At 49.7% G+C, this 23,487-nt stretch overlaps 9 protein-coding genes across 9 annotated transcripts; 4 read left to right on the top strand and 5 right to left on the bottom strand.

Annotated features, from left to right (window-relative positions):
* Positions 1 to 837: 837 nt before the first annotated feature.
* Positions 838 to 1,689, bottom strand: COCMIDRAFT_39409 (uncharacterized protein; the record flags this gene model as incomplete). The annotated part of the gene is made up of 3 exons (XM_007692737.1): positions 838 to 1,138; positions 1,202 to 1,321; positions 1,649 to 1,689. 3 exons carry the CDS (start codon positions 1,687 to 1,689, stop codon positions 838 to 840), a joined length of 462 nt encoding a protein of 153 aa, XP_007690927.1.
* A 1,144-nt stretch (positions 1,690 to 2,833) lies between these two features.
* On the top strand, positions 2,834 to 3,595 carry COCMIDRAFT_28848 (uncharacterized protein; the record flags this gene model as incomplete). Its single annotated transcript, XM_007692732.1, has 1 exon — positions 2,834 to 3,595. One exon carries the CDS (start codon positions 2,834 to 2,836, stop codon positions 3,593 to 3,595), a length of 762 nt encoding a protein of 253 aa, XP_007690922.1.
* A 346-nt stretch (positions 3,596 to 3,941) lies between these two features.
* COCMIDRAFT_103213 (uncharacterized protein) lies at positions 3,942 to 5,056 on the bottom strand (the record flags this gene model as incomplete). The annotated part of the gene is made up of 6 exons (XM_007692746.1): positions 3,942 to 4,215; positions 4,254 to 4,334; positions 4,467 to 4,529; positions 4,658 to 4,677; positions 4,765 to 4,837; positions 5,007 to 5,056. 6 exons carry the CDS (start codon positions 5,054 to 5,056, stop codon positions 3,942 to 3,944), a joined length of 561 nt encoding a protein of 186 aa, XP_007690936.1.
* A 541-nt stretch (positions 5,057 to 5,597) lies between these two features.
* Positions 5,598 to 9,439, top strand: COCMIDRAFT_39406 (uncharacterized protein; the record flags this gene model as incomplete). Its single annotated transcript, XM_007692736.1, has 5 exons — positions 5,598 to 5,651; positions 5,701 to 6,438; positions 6,489 to 7,142; positions 7,197 to 7,261; positions 7,309 to 9,439. 5 exons carry the CDS (start codon positions 5,598 to 5,600, stop codon positions 9,437 to 9,439), a joined length of 3,642 nt encoding a protein of 1,213 aa, XP_007690926.1.
* Positions 9,440 to 10,732: 1,293 nt separating this feature from the next.
* On the bottom strand, positions 10,733 to 12,919 carry COCMIDRAFT_103191 (uncharacterized protein; the record flags this gene model as incomplete). Its single annotated transcript, XM_007692745.1, has 3 exons — positions 10,733 to 11,516; positions 11,594 to 11,765; positions 11,833 to 12,919. The coding sequence occupies 3 exons, from the start codon at positions 12,917 to 12,919 to the stop codon at positions 10,733 to 10,735; spliced, it is 2,043 nt and encodes a 680-aa protein (XP_007690935.1).
* Positions 12,920 to 13,835: 916 nt separating this feature from the next.
* Positions 13,836 to 15,295, bottom strand: COCMIDRAFT_7892 (uncharacterized protein; the record flags this gene model as incomplete). The annotated part of the gene is made up of 2 exons (XM_007692728.1): positions 13,836 to 14,986; positions 15,052 to 15,295. The coding sequence occupies 2 exons, from the start codon at positions 15,293 to 15,295 to the stop codon at positions 13,836 to 13,838; spliced, it is 1,395 nt and encodes a 464-aa protein (XP_007690918.1).
* Positions 15,296 to 15,600: 305 nt separating this feature from the next.
* Positions 15,601 to 19,458, top strand: COCMIDRAFT_7891 (uncharacterized protein; the record flags this gene model as incomplete). Its single annotated transcript, XM_007692727.1, has 3 exons — positions 15,601 to 16,426; positions 16,476 to 19,231; positions 19,288 to 19,458. 3 exons carry the CDS (start codon positions 15,601 to 15,603, stop codon positions 19,456 to 19,458), a joined length of 3,753 nt encoding a protein of 1,250 aa, XP_007690917.1.
* Positions 19,459 to 19,670: 212 nt separating this feature from the next.
* Positions 19,671 to 20,373, bottom strand: COCMIDRAFT_7890 (uncharacterized protein; the record flags this gene model as incomplete). Its single annotated transcript, XM_007692726.1, has 2 exons — positions 19,671 to 20,159; positions 20,218 to 20,373. The coding sequence occupies 2 exons, from the start codon at positions 20,371 to 20,373 to the stop codon at positions 19,671 to 19,673; spliced, it is 645 nt and encodes a 214-aa protein (XP_007690916.1).
* A 509-nt stretch (positions 20,374 to 20,882) lies between these two features.
* On the top strand, positions 20,883 to 22,275 carry COCMIDRAFT_103224 (uncharacterized protein; the record flags this gene model as incomplete). The annotated part of the gene is made up of 3 exons (XM_007692744.1): positions 20,883 to 20,960; positions 21,041 to 21,129; positions 21,180 to 22,275. 3 exons carry the CDS (start codon positions 20,883 to 20,885, stop codon positions 22,273 to 22,275), a joined length of 1,263 nt encoding a protein of 420 aa, XP_007690934.1.
* Between the last annotated feature and the right edge of the window lie 1,212 nt (positions 22,276 to 23,487).

Raw genomic sequence — 23,487 nt, 5'->3', positions numbered from 1 at the left:
GGTTGGTTGGTTGGTTGACAAACTTGTATGCTTATAGCGGTTTTTCCATGACAACTTTTGTTGCCAAAGGGGGGAGGAACAAAAGATATGGGGGGTGCGAGAGGGGAAAAAAAACGGGCATATGGGCTGTTGGCGAAGATTGAAGGGACGAAAGTTTCAATGGCTTTCTTTTTTGATCTTTGTCCCTTTTTTTCTCTTTCGACTCTTGCTGAGCTTGTTGCACTAGAGGGGCCTGAGAAAATGCGATATGAAGTATAATGTTGAATTGATTTTGATGATTCACATTTTTCTTGGGACTGGTGATGGTGTTGTTGATGATGATGATGATAATGATGCCTGTTGGGAGGGGCGCTTAGTTTTTGTTTGGTATGAAGTGACGTATGTATACGTGTTGTGTTGCATGAGGAAGCAAGGTTTCCCTTGTTGAAAAGCATGTGAAAGGTCACAAAGTTTAGGAATCTGAAAAGTAAGGGAGAGAGAGAGAGAGAGAGAGAAGAAAATTGCACAGGATTGCCAAAGGGTGAATCTAAAGTTTGATTACGACACATGCAATACTTGTGATACTTTCTTTAAGAGCATTATATAAATCAATAAAAAAGGAAACGTTGACATTTGAAGCATAAATAAGGAAAAGAGGTATCAAGCGTGATTACACAAAAAGAAAAGGTTCAGAGAAGCCCCCTATACTCCAGCCTTTCGCCCAACCAAATTTGCCACATTTTCGTCGTCATTGTTCACATTGTTCAAGTCTTCAATGGCGTTCCTAGCGTGATTATTTTTTTCTTGTTGTGAAAACCTTCGTTTGTGTTGAACGTGGTTCTGATCGTAGTAGGGTGCTTAGGCCTTGGCTGGTGGAGGGCCTGGTGGTGGTGCATAACCGCCTCCGCCATAGCTAGGCTGAGGAGGTTGAAGCTCGACACCATTCTGCTGACCGTAGTAGTTTTGGTTTGCACCGCCGCCGTAGTAACCGTTGTTGTTGTTTGTGGCAGCGTCATAGGGCGGGGCGGGTTGGTTTGCGTAGTATGGCTGGGCGTTGTACTGGTTGTTTTGGTTGTTGTAGAGACCAGGACGAGCGGCCCAGCCTGTTCCGTAGAAGGGCTTGCGACCGGCCTTGCGGCGACGACGCGCTGTTAAGCAGCTGTAAGTGCGGGTTAGTTTGTGCTTCCTGAGAACGCATGTGGTGATAGACAATGGGACTTACGAGCAGAGTACAAAGAGTAGGAGGAAGCCGACGACGACAACAACGAGGACCACCCATCGGACCCAATTGTTCCAGGCTGAGCTTCTGCAGCGCCTGTAGCCATATGCGTCGATGTAACACCTAGCCATGGTGTGTTAGAGTGATGTTTGTCGGAGTAAAAGTTGTCGCAATGCGAAAGAGTAGTAGTGGTGAAGGAGGATGCGTGGAACTGGGGCTGAAAAGCTTGGAGGAAGCCAGGGTACAAAAACAAAAGAGCTGGCTTGATATTGGCAGAGGCAGAGTATGAGAAGATGCCGATGGAAGCGGATTTGAATGACGTTGTGACGTCGTATGTTGCAAAGGACCCAAGGCGAGTTCTCATACCCCAGCCACTGATGCCGATAGCCGGGCAGTAGCTACGCACCGCCACTCTTGGAAACATGGAAAATCAGTGGGGCACAAACTTACCTGTCGTCATCCCAGTAGATCTGTCTAGCTTGCAGATGCATCGTGGTAGCAGGGCAAATGATCAATCTGAAGGTACTCTGTAGGAGGTGAGGGAGGAAAGAGGCGCAGAGTAGAAGGGCGAGTGAGAGAGCAGAGCAGAAGGAATGACGAAGTGCATGGCCATATAAGCCGGAGCGGGCAAGGATCCGGCGGACGCTCAGCCACACACCAAGAGAGCAACCCCGCTTGGCACGACGTGGAAAGACTTTGGCCGCGCAGACGACTAACGGCGCCTGCGCCAGCATGGGTGACGACCACGACTACGACTACGACTACGAGCGCATTTGTGCCTGGGTGGTGCTAGCGCCAACGAGAAGGCTCTACTAAATGGGCGTTGAGGGGGGCAATGTTGGTGGAAACGTCGCTGCAGCCTTTTGGTTGCAGTACGTACTCAGCCCTGCAGGAAATGGTCCAGCTCGTCCGTTTCCACAACCCTTCCATACGTCATCTGACCAAAACACACCACCGCCCGGTCCGGCGCCGTATATACGGCGCTGGCTATTGCCGCATTGCAGCTTACGCAGCAGCATGAAACAACGAAACACATACGTGGACTGTAGAGGAGGGGAACATGTTTGTTCGTGTTTCCTCGATTGCATGCGCCTGTTTGAGGTTGAGATGTATGTATGTATGTTGTAGAGTAGTCGCATGGATCATGCTGTCTGTTGCGCTCGGGACGTATGCCGGGCCTAGTCCGAAAAGGAGCATTAGGCGTTGGAACTGGACGCTAGTGGTGTGAGACCAGTGGCGCGCCACTGCTGAGTTGTCTGTGGATTGGATTGCCCATGGACCTTTTTTGTACGAGATGGCGTTGGCCTTGTGGTCGACTTGTGATGTTGCAAGCATTGATGGATGAAGTGGAAGGGGCATGGTACCAGTACAATTGTATGTTACGTATGCGTACACCTACTATAATACAAGTAAGCTGACCCATGTTGCTACCACCAGTTGATGCTTACACATACTGACTGCATTTACACATCACTATAGATGCCTAGTATGGACATGTCCATGTATACGTAGTTTATACGTTTACATACATGTGCATATCTAGACACCGCAGTAGGAGTAGTCATAGTATACCGTTCCAACCCCACAATCCCTCACCCACGCCACCAGCATGCCCCAAAGCCGTTCACGCCAGACATGCCTCGCCCCGCCAGCTCATCGGTTCTGTGGGCTACGACCCTTGGGCAGGCCGGGGGGTTGCAGCGCTCGCGACGTGTCGGCCCAATGAGGGCCTCGGAGCGCAGCGTTGGCCGCAAGACGCTAATGCAGGATGAGTTGTTCAACTGGTGCTGGCATGGATTTGCCTGGGGCCCGCCAATCTGCCAGCCTGCATTGTGCGAAATAATAGTTGTTTGTCCCTCACCGTCGCTTCTCGTCGTTTTGTGCATTGGTCCTCTTCTCTCCTTGGGGCCCTTGCTGTCGTCTCTGCCCGTCAAGTCGTCGGCTCAAGCCTGTCTCTGCGCTTCCCCCTGCCACCCAAGTCGCTCTCCCGTCAAGCTGGCCCGTTTCAAACAATCACAGCCCGCCGAATCGCCCGCTCTGGAAGAAAAAAAAAACAAACAAAACCTACGAGGAGCTGCAATACCGGCGCCCGCAATTGCTTTCCGCCCTTCATCCTCCGCCCTATTCCCACACGCTGTCAGAACAAAACCCTGGCGTTCACGCGCCCCGGCGCACGAGGCTTTCGAGTCACGAGCAAACTCAACACACGGACTAGTCACCAGAGACTACAACATTCCATTCTACCGCTGCCACTCTCAGCTCACTCCCCATGGAGTCGCACAAGGGATCAAGCACGCCCAACTAAACCGTATCAAAAAAAACCCCCCCTTCTCGGACCTCCCCTCCCACACCTTCTCATCACTTCCTGACATCCACAACATGGTCGCTCCAATATAAAACAGTCAAAATCATACAGGATGAAACTTGGCCTGTCGCCGCAATACTGGTAATATAGAAGAAAAAAGCCGTAAACGAGTCGAGAGCTAAGGGGGAACTGGATTGGCCATCGCTAGCCTGCAGAGCGATCTGCCCGTCTTTTCTTCCATCAAGTCGTAAGAATCATTAAAGATATCGTAGAAAGCTGACGACCGTAACTCGTAAGAATCAAACCACGTCGGCGGCCGTAAAAAAGTTGCCATCAAAAAAGCACAAGCCCGAACCGAATGCGTTGCGAACGTCGTGTGGCCCACAAGACCCCGTCGGTCACGTTACCGCCCGATTGAATACAAACAACACAACTACCTCATTTGCTGGCCCGAGCAATCAGCCACTGCAACACAGCGTCCAGATTCGTCTCTTCCTTTGCGCTGATGCCGTAGCAGCTCACTTCGCGGTGCGACACTGACTTGAGGTCCAACGCCTCAATCAGCTCATCCACCGAAAGCTTGTTAGGCAAGTCCGACTTGTTGCCCAAGACAAGGAGCGGGATTCCCTCCAGAGCCGGCTTTTCCAGCAGCAGCTTGAGCTCCTCGCCAGCAACGGGCAAGGCCTCTTTGTCAGCCGAGTCGACGATGAACCTGTTCCGATAAGCACAAGTCGACCATCACATGCAAACCACACGTACACAATGGCATTTACCCCGCGGCAGTACCGCTCCCACATGGAACGAAACCTAGGCTGGCCTCCCAGGTCCCAACTGTTGCCCATGGTCAGCAGATGCGCCTTGGTCTAGCTCTCGTTCCCCCCACCCCGCAAGCCTCGCTCAAACGGGAATGGCGCTGCAAGAGCCGAACGTGCGTGACCTTGGACTGAGATGAAGAATACTTACCACTTCAAAGTGACATGGCCTTTCTGCACACGCTTCATGTTGAAGCCAACGGTGGGGATGGAGCTAGGGCCATTGTCAGCGCATGGACCCCACTACCATGACGCTCATGGTTGCGCGAAGCAGTAGCATCGCCATCGTCGTGAAACATTGTCGCCGTATGCTTGCGCACCTCGGGACAAATTCTAACTTACTCAACAGTGAACTCTCCGCCCTAGAAAACAATCAGTCAGCTCGCCACCCACCAGCATGAAGCACGGCAGAATGTCATCGTCATTCTCCGCATCAGGAAGCGACTCACCGCCAGAACCCTCAACAGCGACGTCTTGCCAGCGTTTTGCAGTCCTATCATGGTGATGTCCATCTCAGTCGCCCTAGATGATGTGAGCAGTCAGCGTCTTCCATCTCAAACCATCACCGCCCGTGACTTTGCGTTTCTTTTGAGGGGGTTGCTAGAGCCGGCCAGATGAGAGGCATCAAATAGCGCACGAGACATGCCAGGCGTGGGCTGGTGATGAACATAAAGCAGACAAGTAGGCGTACCAGAATAGGCGGAGCAGCCAGTCGTAGATGCGACGGAAGAGGTTCGCCATGGCCGTTGTCGCGATGGGATACTGACTCGATGGTGTTGCAGTCTGGTTGGGAGGATTGGTGATGTACGAGCGATGGAGGAAGCCTGGGAACCTTGATCCTTGCTGCGGGGCATGTAGTAGGCGTGATCGCCGGGTAGTTAGCAGTAGCAACCGCAGAATGACGACGGGTCAACCGCGACTGGAGATGCGGAGAGGTGCCAGGCAATGCTGTGAGGAAGTAGAGAAGCAGAGCTGTGCCGCCCTAACGAAAGCCAGGAGTGGTTCACGCTGCAGCACAGTGATGGAGCCGCCGCGGCGTGTGACTTTGGGCCCATGGCGCTAGACAGGGGTCTGCCGATGTGGCCTACCGGACTAGTCTAGGAAAAAAGTTCGAGATTGGCATCGCAACTTTCATCATCCATCGCCCTTGCAGCTTGCCGTGCACACCTCACAGCTTTGCCTGCTGCTGTCCCCCGAATTCGCTCGTCCATGACCCCGTGAGCTGCGCCATCTTTTCCTTCACTGTTTCTCAACTGCAGAGCACAGCCCACTCGCGGAAACCATGGCGCCTGCCGCAAGCACAACGAGCAAGCCACAGCCGCAGTGGTCGACAAAAGTAGGTCTTTGCCTATACTCTTTGCCTACCAGCAACTTAATTGCCCCAGTTCGACACTCTCAGGCGACACGATTTGTTCCGCAACCCGCCCAAGGACAAGACAGCCTACCCGACGCTCGCAGCCGCCGTCGATCCCCACATCAATTCGTTCAACGCCATCTTTGCTCCAGGCGGACAGCTGGCCGAAGGCATACGAGATATTGGCACCAAAGTTTTCCTTGACGGTAACCCATATGCCACGCCCGAGGAGACAGGTCCCCGCAACAGGCTGCACCTGCGCATACAGGATGTCTTCCTCGACAAGCCTGTCCTGCCACCCACCAACAAGGTCGCACTCAAGAACCGCAATATTCTTCCCGCAGAGACTCGCGAACGACACGCCACATACCGCGGCAAGATGCGCGCGCGGTTAGAGTGGAGGGTCAATAATGGCGATTGGCAGGAAGAGGTTGTTGATCTGGGCTCAATCCCCATTATGCTCAAGTCCAATCGCTGCCATCTCGAGGGCCTCCCACCAGCGGCTCTCGTCAAGGCCAAAGAGGAGAGCGACGAGCTTGGCGGCTACTTCATCATCAACGGCAATGAAAAAATCATCCGTATGCTCCAGGTCAACCACCGAAATTACCCCATGGCCATTAAGCGTGGCGCCTTCACCAATCGCGGTCCTGGTTACACTCAATTTGGTATCCAACTCCGATCGATGCGACCCGATCAAACATCACAAACAAATGCTCTACATTATCTCAGTGACGGCAACGTCAACTTCCGCTTCTCATGGCGCAAGGCTGTACGAACCACGTCCCTCGTTATTCAGTTTTGTGCTAATAATTTTCCCAGGAATACCTCGTTCCAATCTGCATGATCCTCAAAGCCTTGGTCGAAACGAACGATCGCGAAATATTCGAAGGCCTCGTAGGCGCAGCTGGATCTGAAGGTCTCGAACAGAAGCAGTTTGTAACAGACAGAGTAGAACTGCTGCTCCGGACATATAAGGTCTATGGTCTACACTCCAAGGCAAAGACTCGCGCATATCTGGGAGAAAAGTTCAAGGTCGTCATGCAGCTTCCAGCAGACGTCACGGACGAGGAAGCTGGCACTGAATTCCTCCGAAAAATTGTCCTTCCTCATCTGGGCTGTGTGAACGTTACTCCTGCTCAAGATGCGGACAAATTCCGCATGCTTCTCTTCATGACCAGAAAGCTCTATGCTCTGGTCGAAGGTGACTGTGCCGTTGACAATCCAGACGCTGTCCAGAATCAGGAAATTCTCCTAGGTGGACAACTGTACGGAATGATCCTGAAAGAGAGGCTGGAGGAATGGCTCAACAGCTTTCAGATTGTTTTGAGAGAATGGGGCAGGAGGACAGAGTACAGACCCTTTACATCACAGGAATTCCATAAAGACTGGTCTTCCAAGATATTGCGGCGGACACAATTGGCTATCGGTCAGGCTATGGAGTACTTTCTCAGTACCGGTAACCTCGTTTCGCCGGTAAGCGCTTTCTCAATTCACATGTTAACGACGACCCGCTGACCAGTATAATAGACTGGTCTCGATTTACAACAGACCTCCGGATTCGTGGTCGTAGCTGAAAAGCTCAACTTTCCAAGGCAAGTTATACACTTCTTCCACTGGCGCACCACTAACTTGTATATAGATTTATTTCGCATTTCAGAATGGTGCACAGAGGTGCCTTTTTCGCGACACTTAAGACGACGACGGTTCGGAAACTCCTTCCAGAATCTTGGGGCTTCATGTGTCCTGTCCATACCCCTGATGGTTCTCCTTGTGGACTTCTCAATCACTTCTCGCACACGTGCAAGATTGCGACGACCAACCTCGACGTCTCAGCGGTTCCCAAACTTGTCGCGGAGTTAGGTGTATCAAGTAAATCGTCCGCTTCTCTTGACGCAAGTGTGGTGGTACAGCTGGACGGTCGGGTGCTGGGCTTCTGTTCGCCAAAGCAAGCCAAAATTATTAGCGACACGCTGCGTTACTGGAAGGTTGAAGGCTCGCACGGCGTACCGGTCGAGATGGAGATTGGCTACATTCCAAACTCAAACAACGGTCAATATCCGGGAGTCTACATGTTCTCACAGTGCTCGAGAATGTACCGACCTGTCAAGTACCTGCCTCTCAACAAACTGGATTACGTTGGTCCGTTTGAGCAACCCTACATGTCCATCTCTGTTACGGACGCCGAGATTGTATCTGGAGACTCAACCCACGTTGAATTTGAGCCGACCAACATCTTCTCCATCATCGCCAACCAGACTCCGTTCTCCGATTTCAATCAGTCACCAAGAAACATGTACCAATGTCAGATGGGAAAGCAATCTATGGGTACACCGGGAACTGCCATGAGATATCGAACAGACAACAAGACCTACCGCTTGCAGACAGGTCAGACTCCCATTGCCAGACCTCCATTGTATAACGAGTATGGAATGGACAACTTCCCCAACGGTATGAACGCCGTTGTGGCCGTTATTTCCTACACTGGTTACGACATGGACGACGCTATGATTTTGAACAAGTCATCACACGAGCGCGGGTTTGGCCACGGTACGGTCTATAAGACCAAGATTTTAAATCTCGAGGAAGGAAACCGCAAGAGTCGATCAAATAAGTCAATAGCTAAGCTTTTCGGCTTTGCACCCGAGGGTCTCATCAAAGCAGAGTCGAAGGAGACTCTTGACATTGATGGTTTACCTCGCATCGGGACCATGCTGCGGTCTGGCGATCCAATCGCAGCATTCCACACTGTCTCATATGACGCAGCTACCGGCGACTATGTGAATCGCGATGGACAGACTCAATTCCTCAAGTACAAGGAGGACGAAATTGCTTTCGTCGAGGAAGTCCGCGTCATTGGCTCAGAAGACGGGACTCAGCCTTGTCAAAAGGTCTCAGTCAAGCTGCGAACGCCACGTTCTCCCGTTGTCGGAGACAAGTTCTCTTCTCGTCACGGTCAGAAGGGTGTCGTGTCTCAGAAGTTCCCAACCACTGACATGCCGTTCTCCGAATCCGGCATACAACCAGATGTCATCATTAACCCCCACGCTTTCCCGTCCCGTATGACAATCGGCATGTTTATCGAATCACTGGCTGGAAAATCTGGAGCGCTCCACGGCATGGCGCAGGATTCAACGCCGTTCAAATTCGACGAGCAGAACACAGCCGTCGACTACTTTGGTGCGCAGCTGAAAGCCGCAGGCTACAACTACTATGGAAACGAACCAATGTACTCGGGAATCACCGGCGAGGAACTTTACGCTGATATCTATATTGGAGTCGTATTCTACCAACGTCTTCGTCACATGGTCAACGACAAATTCCAAGTCCGAAGCAACGGTCCATCCAACGCACTAACGGGCCAGCCCATCAAGGGTAGGAAGAAGGGTGGTGGTATCCGTGTTGGAGAAATGGAGCGCGACGCTCTGTTAGCCCACGGCACTGCCTTCCTCCTCCAAGATCGACTGATGAACTGCTCCGATTACACCAAGGCAGCGGTCTGCAGGACCTGCGGCTCCTTCCTCAGCACCACACCCACTGTCAGCGAGTATGGCCGCAAAAAGGATAGAAACGGCAAGGACGTCACTATTCGCTGCAGGCGCTGTGCCAAGCTTGCTGATGGCAACGATAACGACGTCTGGATGGACGCACAGGGCTTGCGCTACTCTGGTGGCGAAGATGTCGCGATTGTGGCTGTGCCTGGTGTCCTCAAGTATCTTGACGTTGAACTGTCTAGTATGGGTATTCGGCTCAAGTACAACGTGGATCCTTAGACTCACAGTGGAAGATATGGTTGAATTCGGAGTTGACTTATCATGCTGCGTTTTCTTTTTTGTTTTCCGTCATCTCGGCGTTGAGAAAGAATGAGGTTATGCCGGATTACTTTGGGGGAGGGGGAAAAAAAGTTTAATGACTTTTACTCTTTTTTTAGCATTGCATTTGCCTGGAGTAAATGGTGCTAGATTAGTATATTTCAATAGATTCTTATGTTTGAAATTCCTTCCGTTGCCCCATTCTCGCCATAAGGCTAGTCGTCACAGTGTTTACAAACATTCGTGGTGAAGGAGACAATTTTTTTTTAAAAAAAAAGAATAAAAGTTTGAATGACTTTGGCTTCTCTCGCGAACGATGCAGTGGTTTTTTTTTAAAAAAAAAATAAAAATAAAAATAAAAAAAGTGAGAAATTTCAGAAGAGCTTCTGTGGGACTAAAGCTTGAAAACCTCTACTACGATACAACTCAAAGATGTGAAGATGAATCGGGTTTAATACTGGATTGTTTTTTATATAATGATTATTGTATTAACTATACGGCTTTCTCTATCAGCGAGACGTAGTATTTTATCCTCGCCATCTTTTATACAATAGTTAAATGAGAAGAATAGAAAGCTTCTTTAATATTAAAATTTAGACACCTTTCTATGAATGAAAAGTTCTAAGAAAAGAAAGATCTAATTTCAATATAGAAAAAAAAATCTTTAGAATTAGTTTTCTGAGTTTTAGAGTAACTTTTAGCTTAGAGGAAGAGAGATGTAAACTCTTAATCCTGTAAACTCCTTAGTATTGTGGTTAAAGAATTTTTGACATATAGAAGAAAACATATTACGCTACCTCTGCTTGTTTTACATATATATTCTTCTATGGAATGGGTGGAGAGGGTGCTGTACTCACGAGTTCTACCCGAGTAGACAACGGCTAGTTTCCTTCTCTTCCTCTTAGCAGCTAAGTCTTGTCAGATTTAGAGGAATTGTATTAAGAGAATATTATGAGATTGAGCTCCGTAAATGGCATGTCCATCTACTGTATATGAATATTTACATCTTACACTCCTGTCCTTGGATCGGAGTGTGTATACAAGGGTCGCTAGCGACCCTTGTGCACCGGCACACTATGCCTATACTTATACTGTGGTGTAATATCAAGTGATCAGACTGCGGATATGTATTGTGATTTCTTTTCGTATGTAGATAGGTACTTTCCTCAATCAATTCTTTGCTTGCAATTGGATTACAGCTTTGTTCTACCAGCTTGATCACGTATCGTGCCACAATACAAAGGCCTCGGACATTTAAATACTGAGCCAAAGCTCAAGAGCCTCCTTATACTTCAACGCCCCAAGACCAGTAACAGCATTCCATCCAACAGTAGTCGGATAACCGGTAGAGTTGCAACCTTTGTTGCTCTCCCCTTCGGTGATATCTCGAACAATATGATCCGCGTATTTGTACAGGACAGGATTGATAAACCCGACGACCGGCTTGCCCACGGCCAAACGCTCCAAATTAATACGCGAAATCATAGCGGCAACATACTGTGCCGGCACTGAGGTCCCGCCTACTTGGTAGAGGACTCCTTGGTCAATGATGTAGTTGGATGAAACAGTGGCAATGCCGGAGAGGTCGGGCATCCCGCGGCCAGAGAGACTACGGACACCGTCTTTCCCGAACTCCGAGATGACGTCTGACAGTAGAGTGTTGTTCGCAACCAAAGGAGCTATGCCCGTGAACCCGGGCTTGTCCAATGATGCTTTCGCAAGGTAGTTGCTAACGGAAGGTTGTTGCCACTTCGGCCGGGCGTAGATTGCGGAAATGCCACCGCCGCTCCAGGAAAAACCGAGCTCTGGATTTTCGCCGTGAGGGTTACGGATATCGACTCCGTCTTTGAGCATTGTCCCGCCGACAGAGGTTACGTAGGGACAATTGGCTGGGGTGGCGACGGTCCAGCGGTCGTTGTTGGAGCCCCAGCAATCGGGACTTTTGCTTGAGACGCCCCAGTCGCCAGTTGAGATGACGACGGTTGTGCCTTGGAGGGCAAGTTTCATGAACTCGTTGCATTGCCTGCGTTGGAAGGAACTAGCAGGTCGGAATTTGAATTAGAAAGAGGGGTAAACAAAGAGGCGTTTTGGGTCCGTATATCACGATCAACTTACATGGGATAAAAGTCCTCCGTTGCTCCCCAAGAGCTAACAAGCACAGATGGCGGCTTCACTCCTCCACACTGTCTTTGACCCTTATATCCGCCTTTTGCCGCATTCGGGTATTGCGCTTCCCAGCCTGGTAGCGCTCCAGTCACGTTGTAAGCGCTATACGTGCAGTACGACCCTACAAAATTCCCCTTGGTTCCTTGATTTCATCGAAAATGCAAGCGAACGTTTCGTCTCTTACTTACCGTCAAAGGCATCCAGCAAACTATTAGCACCGCCCCTCAACACCGGATCGACCTGAATGACGGGATCATCCGGACTGATAATCGTTACTGTATTCGGAGACACCAAGGGTATAGTCAAGGAGAGATTGATAAAGACGTCACCAGCAGATGTATTTTTAGACCTTGGGTCAGGTGCACCATCGATGAGAATCTGTTTAGGTACAATACCCTTTGGCACTTCCGGCGCAAACGCCGACCAAAAGATTTCGAGATCTTCTTGCTTGTACTTTTCAATTCCATTAGCATATATAGCATGTGTATACTTGGGATTCCACGGCGCAGGTTTGTGAGGGATACCGTAGAGATCGCGAATACACGCTGGCTCCAATGCGGAGTGGTTGTTTGTGCACGGTACGGTGGTTTTAGTTCCAAGGTTCGATTCTAGCTGAAGAGGTACTACGGGGATACCGCCCTGTTGCGTGACTGGACGCACGTCTGGGACGCCTCGCTTTCGCAACGAAGCGTTGCTGTCAGACTCCATCTCGTGGGATAAGATGATTCCGGGCCATATGAAATCGACGTGTTCGACAACGCTGACGGGAACGTAGTACGCTTCTGTCGCTGCGACCGTACGCCCAGAATCAGTATGGTGGTAGTGGTGGAATTCAGTCCCTAGCAAGTCTTCCAACTGCTGTACTGTTGCTGAAAATTCGATCCAGGCTTTGTTCTTCGACTGTGTGATAGGCTTGGTCAGGTCGGCCACCGGAAGAAATTCTTCGAGCCACTGCTGGACCGTTGTGACGGCTTCTTCGCTTGGGCTGAAGAAGCTATGGACTTGTTCTTTTGTCCAGTGCTGGCCGTAACGTGGCGAGTCTGGGTCTGATACTGCCATCAAGAGCTCTTCACCTTGCTCTAATCCGTTCTGTGCAATTGCAATTCGAACAGGGTGAATGATGTCTGGGTTCAGACGATCGCCTTTCTGCCACCCGGAGGGCAAAGAGCGACGTTCTTCGTGCAAGACATGGCCGCGCTGTGCCAGGGAGGCGTGAGATAAAGTTATTCCAGTGACAAAAAGCCACAGAATCTGGTGGAGACTAGTCGATGCCATACTTGTCTTGTGCGTACCAAAGAGGTACAAACAGCTGGCTTGTGGTTGAAAGGTGCTTTGGCTACTCTTGTGAGGTTCGTTTGTGTTGGTGAGTGAGACTCTGACACTTCCACGAAATCTGGCTTGCTCGATTTAAATAAGCGGTCAAGACAGCTTGACGTGGAATAATCCATGCTCAAATTCGAGCATTCATTCGATAATGAGCCTGCTGACCTTGCTCGTAGGAAATGGGTGGGCTGACTCTGGGTATTAAGGTTGATGTAATAAACCTTATGACACATATGATGATAGTTATGTAATTCAGTCTTGTATAGTATATATATTCTCTACTATAGCGACTTCGGGAGGGGCTAAGCTCAAAGAGCTAGACTTGGGCAATGCCAGGTAACGACGTTGTGTTGGATAAAGAACTGAGCTCTAGGCTACCCAGCTACCCATGTGAACATAGACGTTAGTTAATCAAGAAGAAAATTCTCAGAAAGCTTCTTTGGCATGGAATTTCAAACGCCTCGTCACTTTCATATAGCTTAGAAATTCAAAAAAAAATAGTTTTAATATTAAGTTCTTCTTTGCTAAATATTTGCTTTGTATTGAGAGAAAGAGAAGAGCTTAGAATAGACTAGTAGCAACAATGGTGTCTATTTATTGATCATGCTTCGCCCGAGTGTTAGTAGACTATCACGTTTTGAAAGAATTAGAACAACGACCGAGAAAATACAAAGATGCGTATAATTGTCATGTCTATTACTTGGAACAATGTTTTATGCGTGATTCTGTGCAGTACAGGAGGGTATCGTAATGACTCATCCCATAGCCGATTTTCCATAAATGGCCAAATAAAAAAACTCCTGTACTATGCTACCACCCAATCATACGCCGTTTGTGCTACTTTTTTCTTCGTGCTCTCGTCAATGTGTCAATGCTGTGGCTGTTCCTGTTCTTCAGTATAATCAGCCGCTTCTTTCTGCTCCGCCTCGCTTTCTTCGTCAACCTTGGCAAGGAAGGGATGCTCCAAAGCCTCAGCAGCCGTGATTCGCTTTGCTGGGTTACATTCCAAAAGGCGGTGCAAGAACTGGACGGCTTCCTTCTCTTCTTCCTCAAGCTCCTTCTTGGGCTGGGTCTTGTCGCCTGTCCGACCTGTGCACCAAAGGATAATCTTCTCTAGGCTGTGACCGCCTTCACTGTAGCTAGGTATGTTCGTCTCAAAGACTTGGCCATGTAGGAGTGCTGTCTCCCGCATCTTCTTTCTTCCAAATATAGTGGTGATCTCGAGCAGCGCATCAATGTCGTCTGCGCTGTGAAAGAAGGGAAAGCGATGCGAGAGCATGGTCAAGAGTATGACTCCCACACTCCATACATCGATAGAACAGGTCTGTTGAGTGCATTTCAGAAGCACTTCAGGGGCACGGAAGCCACGAGTGCCCGCTCGGTTGGCGCGTCTGCTGTTACGAGTGTCGTTCTTGGGATAGGCGGAAGCATTGTGGCCTGCTGATTGCGTTTGGGCGTAGACGCTGTGGGATACCCTATAGCGACGGTCCTCTTCGTTCAAGTGGCAGGCACAGTTGTGCCAATCTGTGCCTTCACGTTCAGCAAGGCCAAAATCGACCAGGACGCCACGAGATTGCGATGTGTTGTAGAGAAAGTTGGTAGGCTTGACATCACGGTGAATAATGCCTTTCTTGTGGACTGCCGCAAGAGCAGTGAACAAACTTCGAAAGTAGAAGCGCATATCGGAAATCTTCATGTCGCGGTAGTAATCTCGAAAGTCGCGATGCTGAAAGTAAGGTAGCACGGCAGCCACCTGGTCCAAGTGACGAAAAGCGGTGATGAGGGGGCACACTGAGTCTGAATCTCTCAGATCGTAGAGAAGCTCGAGCTCGTTGAAGATACGTATCGGACTGCTGGTAACGTAGATCTTCTTGATGGCTACATAGTGGGGACGGCGGGTGGACTGCTTCCTGCGCAAAGGGGACATGCCCTTGTTCTTTTCCCGCTCGTCAATGTCCCAGTCGTTTCTGTATTTTTCGTACTCGAGATCTTCAGCTTTGTAGACAGTAGAGAAGGTTCCTGTGAAGAAGTGTGAGCGACCCCCGGTACCCTGCATGACTGCAAGCCAATAATGGGGGACATACCCTCTCCAATGCGGTTGATTAGTCGAAAGCGCTTGCTGATACCGACAAATGTCTCTTCGAAGCGCGCCATGTCCTCCTGGACGGAATCCTCGACTTCCTCGTCACTACTGTCGACTGTTTGTCCACTCTCGTCAAGCGGATCCATGCTTTCGTCCATAGTCTCTTCCGCTTCTTCTGCCTTTATAGAGTCTTCGTGGACGTCAATGGCCTCTGCATTCCGCAGTGAAGTGCGTGCCTTTGCCATGGGAGGAGTGTAGGTTTGTAAGTGGCCTTCTTATGGTGTGCAGAATGATGCGCGAGTCTCTGCACAGCGTTTGGGAGACGCGTTCCGCGATTGAACCCTGGATGATTACTAGGCCGGAAGGGGAAGCATGATGACAATGCGCACAGGCCAATAAACACATGCAACGCGCTTTCCCGCCAAGTGAGACGACGGCCCGCATTTGTCCCTTTCTCTTGAGCAAACAACCCCACCCTCGACGACCCTTTCGTCGCTTCTTTTTGTTTTGGCCTTCTCGTCTTTTGGTTCCGCAAGCAATTCTGACCATCATGGATGCGCGCGTGGAATTCGACATCAATGAGGCGGTCAAGCTGTTCGACAGCGACCCTTCGACGATCCCCACGCCCGAGGCCCCGCAAGCGCTACAAGACTGCGAAGATGAGCCAGAAGCGCTGTCGTCGCCCGGATTGATCAACAGCGAGCTGAATCCTGTGGTTGATGCCGTGGCAGAGAGCCCAGATGCGATTACTCGCAGCTCTGTCTTTGATACTCTACAGTTTCTGCTGAAGTGCGTTCCCGCATATCCAAAGCACGCAAAAACATATGACACAGAACCTAACCGTAAACTCTTCCGGCTCTCTAGGCACTCATCGCAGATTCCTCCCGCAATTCTCAGCAAGATTCTCGACCTCATATCCTCCGCATTGTCTACACAAGCCGATATAATACACGCAGACCTCGAGGCCGAAGAGCAAGATGCGATACTTCACCATAAGAATCTACTCGAAATGTATGGATTCCTTCTACGTTGGACCATCTCCGCAGTGGAGACAAGAGCGCTAGAGAAATCCGCCTCTGCCCCAGCAGCGCGGGGGCGGGGTAAAACTACAAAGACAAAAACTGGCGGAGGCAAAGAGAGCGCCTGGGATGCCTCTGCCCAATTAGAGACGGCATTGGACCGAATGAGCAAGGTGCTTAGACTCAAGCTGGGCCGCATATTCGTCACCACATCAGAGCGAGATACGTTCATCGGCCTATTCACAAAGCCGGTGTACCACATCCTCGAGAATGAGGCAAGAGTCAAGAACAATGCCATACGGAATCATTGTTTTAGAGTCTTGTGTTTTGCCGTCAAATCACATGGACATGCATACAGTAGGTACACCAGGACCCGATAAAGTGCATCTACTGACAACTATGATAGCCGCGCAAACGTCGATCAACCAGAGTCTGACATATTTTGAGCATCTTTCAGAGCCCATGGCAGAGTTTCTCTTCACACTTGCAGATGCTTTTGATTACCCACAGCTCACCGAAGATGTCTTGAAAGATATCAGCAGCAAGGAGTTCAGTTCCACAGATCTCAAAGGTCCAAAGTCTATCTCGACTTTCCTTACCAAGATTTCTGAACTCACACCACATCTCGTCATCCGACAGATGACACTGCTTGCAAACCTGCTAGATAGCGAGTCGTATACCTTGCGCTGCGCCCTCATCGAAGTCTGCGGAAACCTCATAACCATGCTTAGCAAGCTGAGTCAAGACGACCGCAGCGAAAATCACAAGGCGCAGATCCGAATTTTCTTCGATGTGCTGGAAGATCGCTTCCTCGACATTAACCCCTATTGTCGTGCTAGGGTAATGCAGGTTTACGTTAAGCTTTGTGATCTAGAGCAGAAGTACCCCAAACGCAGACAAAAGGTCGCCGAACTTGCTGCTCGCAGTCTTGAAGACAAAAGTAGTAACGTTCGCCGAAATGCAATTAAGCTGCTTGCTAAACTCATCTCAACACATCCCTTCACGGCGTTTGATGGAGGATTGCTGTCGACAAAGGACTGGACTAAGCGATTGGAGGAATGTGAAGCCCAAATCAATGCCCTGCAGCCTCCAGAAGAGTTGAGGGAACGCCCACCGAGTGATCAAACGGTCGATGAGACACTGCTGCAGGATGCAACACAGGCTGATGTTGGGGATGAGGAAGGACCGAAGCATCCATCTGAGATGAGCGAAGAGGAGAAGGCTGCCGCCATCGAAAAAGCTCAGAAAGACGCGGCCACCGCGCAAGAGCTGGAAAAATTTCAAGCAGTACGCAAGTTCCTGCTCGAAGCACTCAAGTTCATTGAGGTCATCAACGATGCTGCTGAGATCATAACTCAGTTACTGTCATCCAAAAATAAGAGCGAAGTCATCGAAGCCATGGACTTCTTCACCACTATCGATGCGTACAAGATTGCAAATGCAAAGCTTGGTATCCGGAGAATGTTACGACTCATTTGGACCAAAGGCAACAGTGACGAAGGCAAGGGTGTGCAGACTCATCTACTTGAATGCTACAAGGGCTTGTTCTTTGACGCACCGCCCGGATTCGATGACAATGCGGTTGCAAACTATATTTCAAAGAACATGATCAGTTTGACTTTCGGTACAACGCCGGCAGAACTGACGTCCCTCGAGCAGCTTCTCAGTACGATGATGAAGCAGGGCCTGGTCAACGGATTAGTCATTCAGAAGCTTTGGCAGATCTATGGCTACCAGAAGAAAGATATCTCCAAGAATCAGCGCCGAGGAGCTATCATCGTTCTGGGTATGCTGGCACTTTCCACACCCGACATTGTAGTGCAGGAAATGGAGACCTGCCTTAAGATTGGTTTAGGAGAGCTTGGTAGGCGAGACCTGGGCCTGGCTCGGTACACTTGCATAGCTCTTCGCCGCATGAGCCAGCCGCCAGGAAAGCAGGCCGCTAGTGACGCTCCAGCTCAAACTGTGAAACTGCCCAACGATCACGCAGTGTTGGTGAGGCTGGCTGCAATCACAGAAATGACTTCGGACAGCAAGGAGTGGTATGGAGTAGCAGAGCAGGCTATCAGTGCCATATATGTTCTATCCAAGCACCCCGACGTCTTGTGCTCAGAAATCATCCGCAAGATCACCAAGCGTGTCTTTGCTGGACAGCATAAATCCGAGTCACGCCCTACATCAAGTTCGAGCGCTGTTGAGCTGAAAGGGGAGGATGAGGAAATGCCAGATGCACCTCCAGTCGAGGAACCACAACCAAAGAAGCAAAACTCTGCCCTCGCTCTCTCCCAGCTCCTTTTTGTCGTCGGCCATGTTGCAATTAAGCAAATTGTGCACCTTGAGCTTTGTGAACTCGAGTTCAAGCGTCGGAAAGCTGAAAAGGACAAGAAGAACGCATCTGCTCCTCGAAAGTCGATGGCATCGTCGAGCGATCCTACACCCTTGAAAAAGGGCCGCAAACGAGGCGCTACTAAGGAGCCTACACCAGCGCCTGAGGAAGCTGACGAGCTTGATCTGATGGCCGGTACTACTGAGGATGATTTTACCGAAGCCATTGCGCATGTCCGTGAACGCGAGCTTCTATACGGCCCGCAGTCTCTTTTGGCAAATTTTGGTCCACTGGTGGCAGACATTTGCGCCAACAACACATCATACAATCACCCGACTTTGCAAGCTCAGGCGGCGCTCTGCTTAGCGAAGCTCATGTGTGTTAGCTCAGAGTACTGCGAGACCAACCTTGGCTTGCTGCTCACCATCCTTGAGAGAAGTCAGGATGCTGTCGTCCGCAGCAATCTTGTTGTAGCGCTTGGTGATATGGCAGTGTGCTTCAACCACCTCATTGACGAAAACACCGACTTCCTCTACCGCCGCTTGAACGATGGCGACCCTAGCGTCAAGCGCACTTGTCTAATGACACTTACTTTCTTGATCTTAGCAGGTCAGGTCAAGGTCAAGGGTCAACTGGGTGAGATGGCCAAGTGCCTCGAGGATAGTGACAAGAAGATTGCCGACATGGCACGCATGTTCTTCACCGAGTTGTCGACCAAGGACAATGCTGTCTACAATCAATTCATTGATATGTTCAGTGTGCTTAGTGCAGACACGGGCCTTAGCGAAGAGGCATTGAAGAGAATCATCAAGTTTTTGGCTGGATTTATTGAGAAGGTATGGATTTACAATAGACTACACAATCTTGCAGCACCGATACTAACATTATGTAGGACAAACACGCCAAGCAACTATCTGCTAAGCTTGCTTCGAGGCTTCCAAGGGCCGAGAATGAGAGGCAGTGGAATGACATCGCATATGCGCTGGCTCAGCTACAGCACAAGGATGAAGAGATTCAGAAGTTGGTGTCGGAAGGCTTCAAGGTTGTACAGACGGCTGCGTAGAAGGTTGTGTTGTTGGGCTTGGTCACGATTGTATGGAAACGATATTGATACCCTGGGCATTGGGTTGGATTTAAATTTGGCGTTGTGGTGGGTAGAAAACTTGGTATCATGTAGAACGTGATGACCCAAACGTTGCGTGCAATACCATGTTTTCCAGTGGTGGCCTTTGGGGGCGCACAATAATTTTACATGTCCATCTCTTGCGTATGTCACTATATGGTTTGCTTCTTGGCATCCTTTACTTTGTTTTCGGCCTTGGCCTCCTCCTTGGTCTTCTTCCCTGCCTCGACTCTCCTCTCCTTTGCCGTCTTTTGCTGTCCAGCCTGCCCACCATGCGCTTCTAGTCTCGCCTTTTCGTTCTCTGTGTGTACCTTCATGCGCTCCATGGCTTCTTCTAGCGTCGGTATCCGATATCCTTGCTTCCTTGCCTGTGCCAATCTCTGCACACTGACCTGCCTCCCCCGCGCGGCACTCCTCACATCCTTCAGTAACCGGTCCTTGATGCGCTGCTCATCTAATTGGGCCTCAGTGAGGACTGGTGGGCGGTTCTCGACGGGCTCGCCAAAGGGCGCAACAATCGAGGTTACAACATGGTGGATGGCTGTGGAGGTGCGATGGCCTGACGCTATGCGGACGACGTCGCCTTCGACAAGGGAGTTGTTGGGATCGCGGACAAGATAGTTTCTGGGCGCAGGGAAATGCTACAAGTGTTTGTTAGCATTGGAAAGGTTTGTGTGTGTTTCAATTGCCAATTCCTACTTTTCTAAACTTCTTATTCCACTCTTGTTCTGCGACTCGCACTTTTACTGCCTTTGACATCTTCCCCGCCGAGACTACGACGCCAATCTTGTGACTCGCAAAATATTCTTGCACAATTGGCTTGCTAGCCTTGGCTTTATTCGCTATCGACGCCATGACGGGCGGCTATGTGGTGGCGGTGGTCCGGGTCGTGTGCGGTGGATGCGGAGGTCTTGCGGAGGTGCGCTAGCGCTACAAGGGCCTTTATATATTGAGGCCGAGTCCGGACAGGTCAAGACAGCAACTCAATGCGTCGTTTGGGGCTATCTGACGGCGGGTCGGGGGGCGTGGGGAACTGCTGCAGCCTCGATCAACGGGTTCGCGCCAGCTCTTCCACCGCGCACAAAAAGTCAGGTCGGTGATGCCAAGGCTTAACTCCGATTGGTCGCATAATCTACGTTACTGCTATCGTGTCCCGAACCCTACTACTTTACCCTTCACTCGCAGCTTCTCATATCAACTTGACTTTCCCCCTCTCTTCCCTTTAGTTTCGAGGTCGCCCGACCTCGCTAGACGTTTGTGAATTTCATGTAGACAATTGTTCTCGTATTTATATCGGATACGCACATTCCGTCCACTCACTTTCCCAAGTTCAAAGTCGCCGCTGGCGCACTTCATACTGCACCATGCTTCTACGGATAGCGCTGTTTTTTGTGGTCGCATGTCTGGCGCTGCTAGTTGTTGGCGCAGAAGACTATTACAAGGTATGTAAAGTCTACATTATGCGATTCATACTCTTACCTTTATCGCAATTCCAAGTGCTTTGGCTAACCAAGTTGCGCAGCTACTAGGTCTTGAGAAAGATGCCTCGGAGCGTCAGATCAAGAAAGCGTACCGAAATCTGAGCAAGAAATACCACCCAGATAAGAACCCGTACGTCCAATGCTACACGCGTCCGCCAGGAGCCTACTAACATGTCACAGTGGCAACGAAGAAGCAAATCAGAAATTCGTTGAAATTGCCGAAGCCTACGAAGTCCTTATCGAGAAAGAAACACGCAAGATTTATGACCAATATGGCCATGAGGGCATTCAACAGCACAAACAAGGTGGTGGTCCTCGCCAGCACCACGATCCCTTTGACCTCTTCTCACGCTTCTTTGGTGGCTCCGGACATTTTGGACATCATGGCGGGGAGCGACGAGGGCCGAACATGGAAGTCAAAGTATCTATTCCTCTACGTGACTTTTACAATGGCCGTAAGACGGAGTTCACGATTGAGAAGCAAGCAATCTGCTCGGCCTGTGAGGGATCAGGTTCCGAAGATGGACACGTAGAGACCTGTGGCACATGTGGTGGACGAGGTATTCGCATACAACGACAACAACTTGCACCGGGACTCTTCCAGCAAGTCCAGGTACATTGCGACCAATGTCACGGCAAAGGCAAGACAATCAAGCATCCATGCCCGGTCTGCAGCGGTAGTAGAGTTATCCGTGAATCCGAGACGCACCAGCTTGAGATTGAGAAGGGCATGCCCAACGGCGTACGCATCACCTATGAGAATGAAGCAGACGAGAGCCCAGACTACGTCGCTGGAGACCTTATCGTCCACCTCGCCGAAGCCGATGCTGCATTCGGACAACAAGAGCACGAACGCACAGATGGTACCTTCTTCCGAAGACGGGGTAAGGACCTCTTCTGGCGCGAGGTTCTGTCTCTCCGCGAAGCGTGGATGGGCGACTGGACCCGCAACGTCACGCATCTCGACGGCCACATTGTGCAGCTCTCGCGCAAGCGCGGCGAAGTCGTCCAGCCCAACCTTGTTGAAATCATCAAGGAAGAAGGCATGCCCATCTGGCACCAACAGCTGGAAAACAACGAAGGTCTGCAATACGGTGACCTGCACGTGGAGTACGTGGTCGTCTTGCCCGATCAGATGGACAAGGGTATGGAAAAGGACTTTTGGAGCGTCTGGGAGAAGTACAGGAAGAAGAGTGGGGTCAGCATTGATGCTGAGCTTGGTAGGCCGCAAGAGCCGATTAAGATGCCGGAGCCTGATGCGCATGATGAGCTATAGGTGTGTGAAAGGAAAGAGAGAGTTTTGTATGAATTGAACGTACGCGAATACCCGTGGGTGGAATGAAGATGGTGTGTGTTGTGGAGTTGGGGAGTCAGTCTTCTGTGAGATCAATGAGAGCATGGGAAAAGGGAAATTTTATAGATGGATGTTTTTTTTCAGCTTCTTGGATTTTCTTGGTATAGGTGTGGCAAGATTATGCAGTAGTACTATGTGCAAAGTGATTCTTATTTTGCTTCGTATGTGTGTGTGTATGTATGGTGTGAAGTTACTACTTGAACTGCCTTTGTATCTGTTGTGGTGTATAGCACATCAGTTTTTTTTCTTCAGCAAGAATAACCGGCCCGCTAGAATCAGACATTAAAAAATTCAGCTGGATTAAGGACTCAAGTAAGAAGTCGAGACAAAATCTTCGAGGCTTCAGCTTGGGAATTTACGTCTACGAGAGTTTGCTTTTAAACCCAAAAAAAACGAGGTTACAGGGTAACAAGTGACATGTCTTCGCCTTAGGGGCTTGTTTGTCTTGTTGTTACACATTTTTCTTGCACATCAAGTGTTCTGTTCGAATACAATTCTCATTTCCGTGGCCTTGAACGCTGTGTATTTTCAAGGACGAGTTACGTCGTTCGAAGACAGGCTAGTAGGGTTTGCGATGTCATTACGTTATCTATACCTTGTACTTTTTTCTTTTCTTCATTTGAATGACTAATTTCTATGAACAGAAACCAATTATGGTGGGATTGTATTCCAAGTCACACTTGAAGAAATTACTTATAGTCATCACAGACCTTCTATACATTGTGGGTCTTTGGGTATTGCAATAAATGAGTAGAGAATTCGAAAGAGACTGGGTATAGGGATTTTACGAGTAGCGAACTCAGTAATGGGTAGATGTGAGATGTAAAGTGACTTGATGGTAAGGATACTATACTGGCTTGAAGAGGATAACAGGGATTAGAAGATCTTCAAAGTTTCAATGACTTTGGTGTGTTTCTATACTAAGATCTGAATACTCTCATGTGTCATAAGTCGTCTTTGTTGGAATGCAAATACCCATCCCTAAATGACAAATTCGATATTTGTCATTCCACCGATCGTGCTATTACTTGAAGGGCGTTTCTTTTCTTTTCTTTTCTTTTTGGAGAAGGGATACCCAATTACCCCAAAAGCCACAAAATGGCCCACCAGTCACGAGATACCTTACCACGCAGA

This window comes from Bipolaris oryzae (genome assembly GCF_000523455.1).
Source record: "Bipolaris oryzae ATCC 44560 unplaced genomic scaffold scaffold_139, whole genome shotgun sequence".
Lineage (NCBI taxonomy): Eukaryota > Fungi > Ascomycota > Dothideomycetes > Pleosporales > Pleosporaceae > Bipolaris > Bipolaris oryzae.
This window is presented reverse-complemented; position numbering and strand designations above follow the sequence as displayed.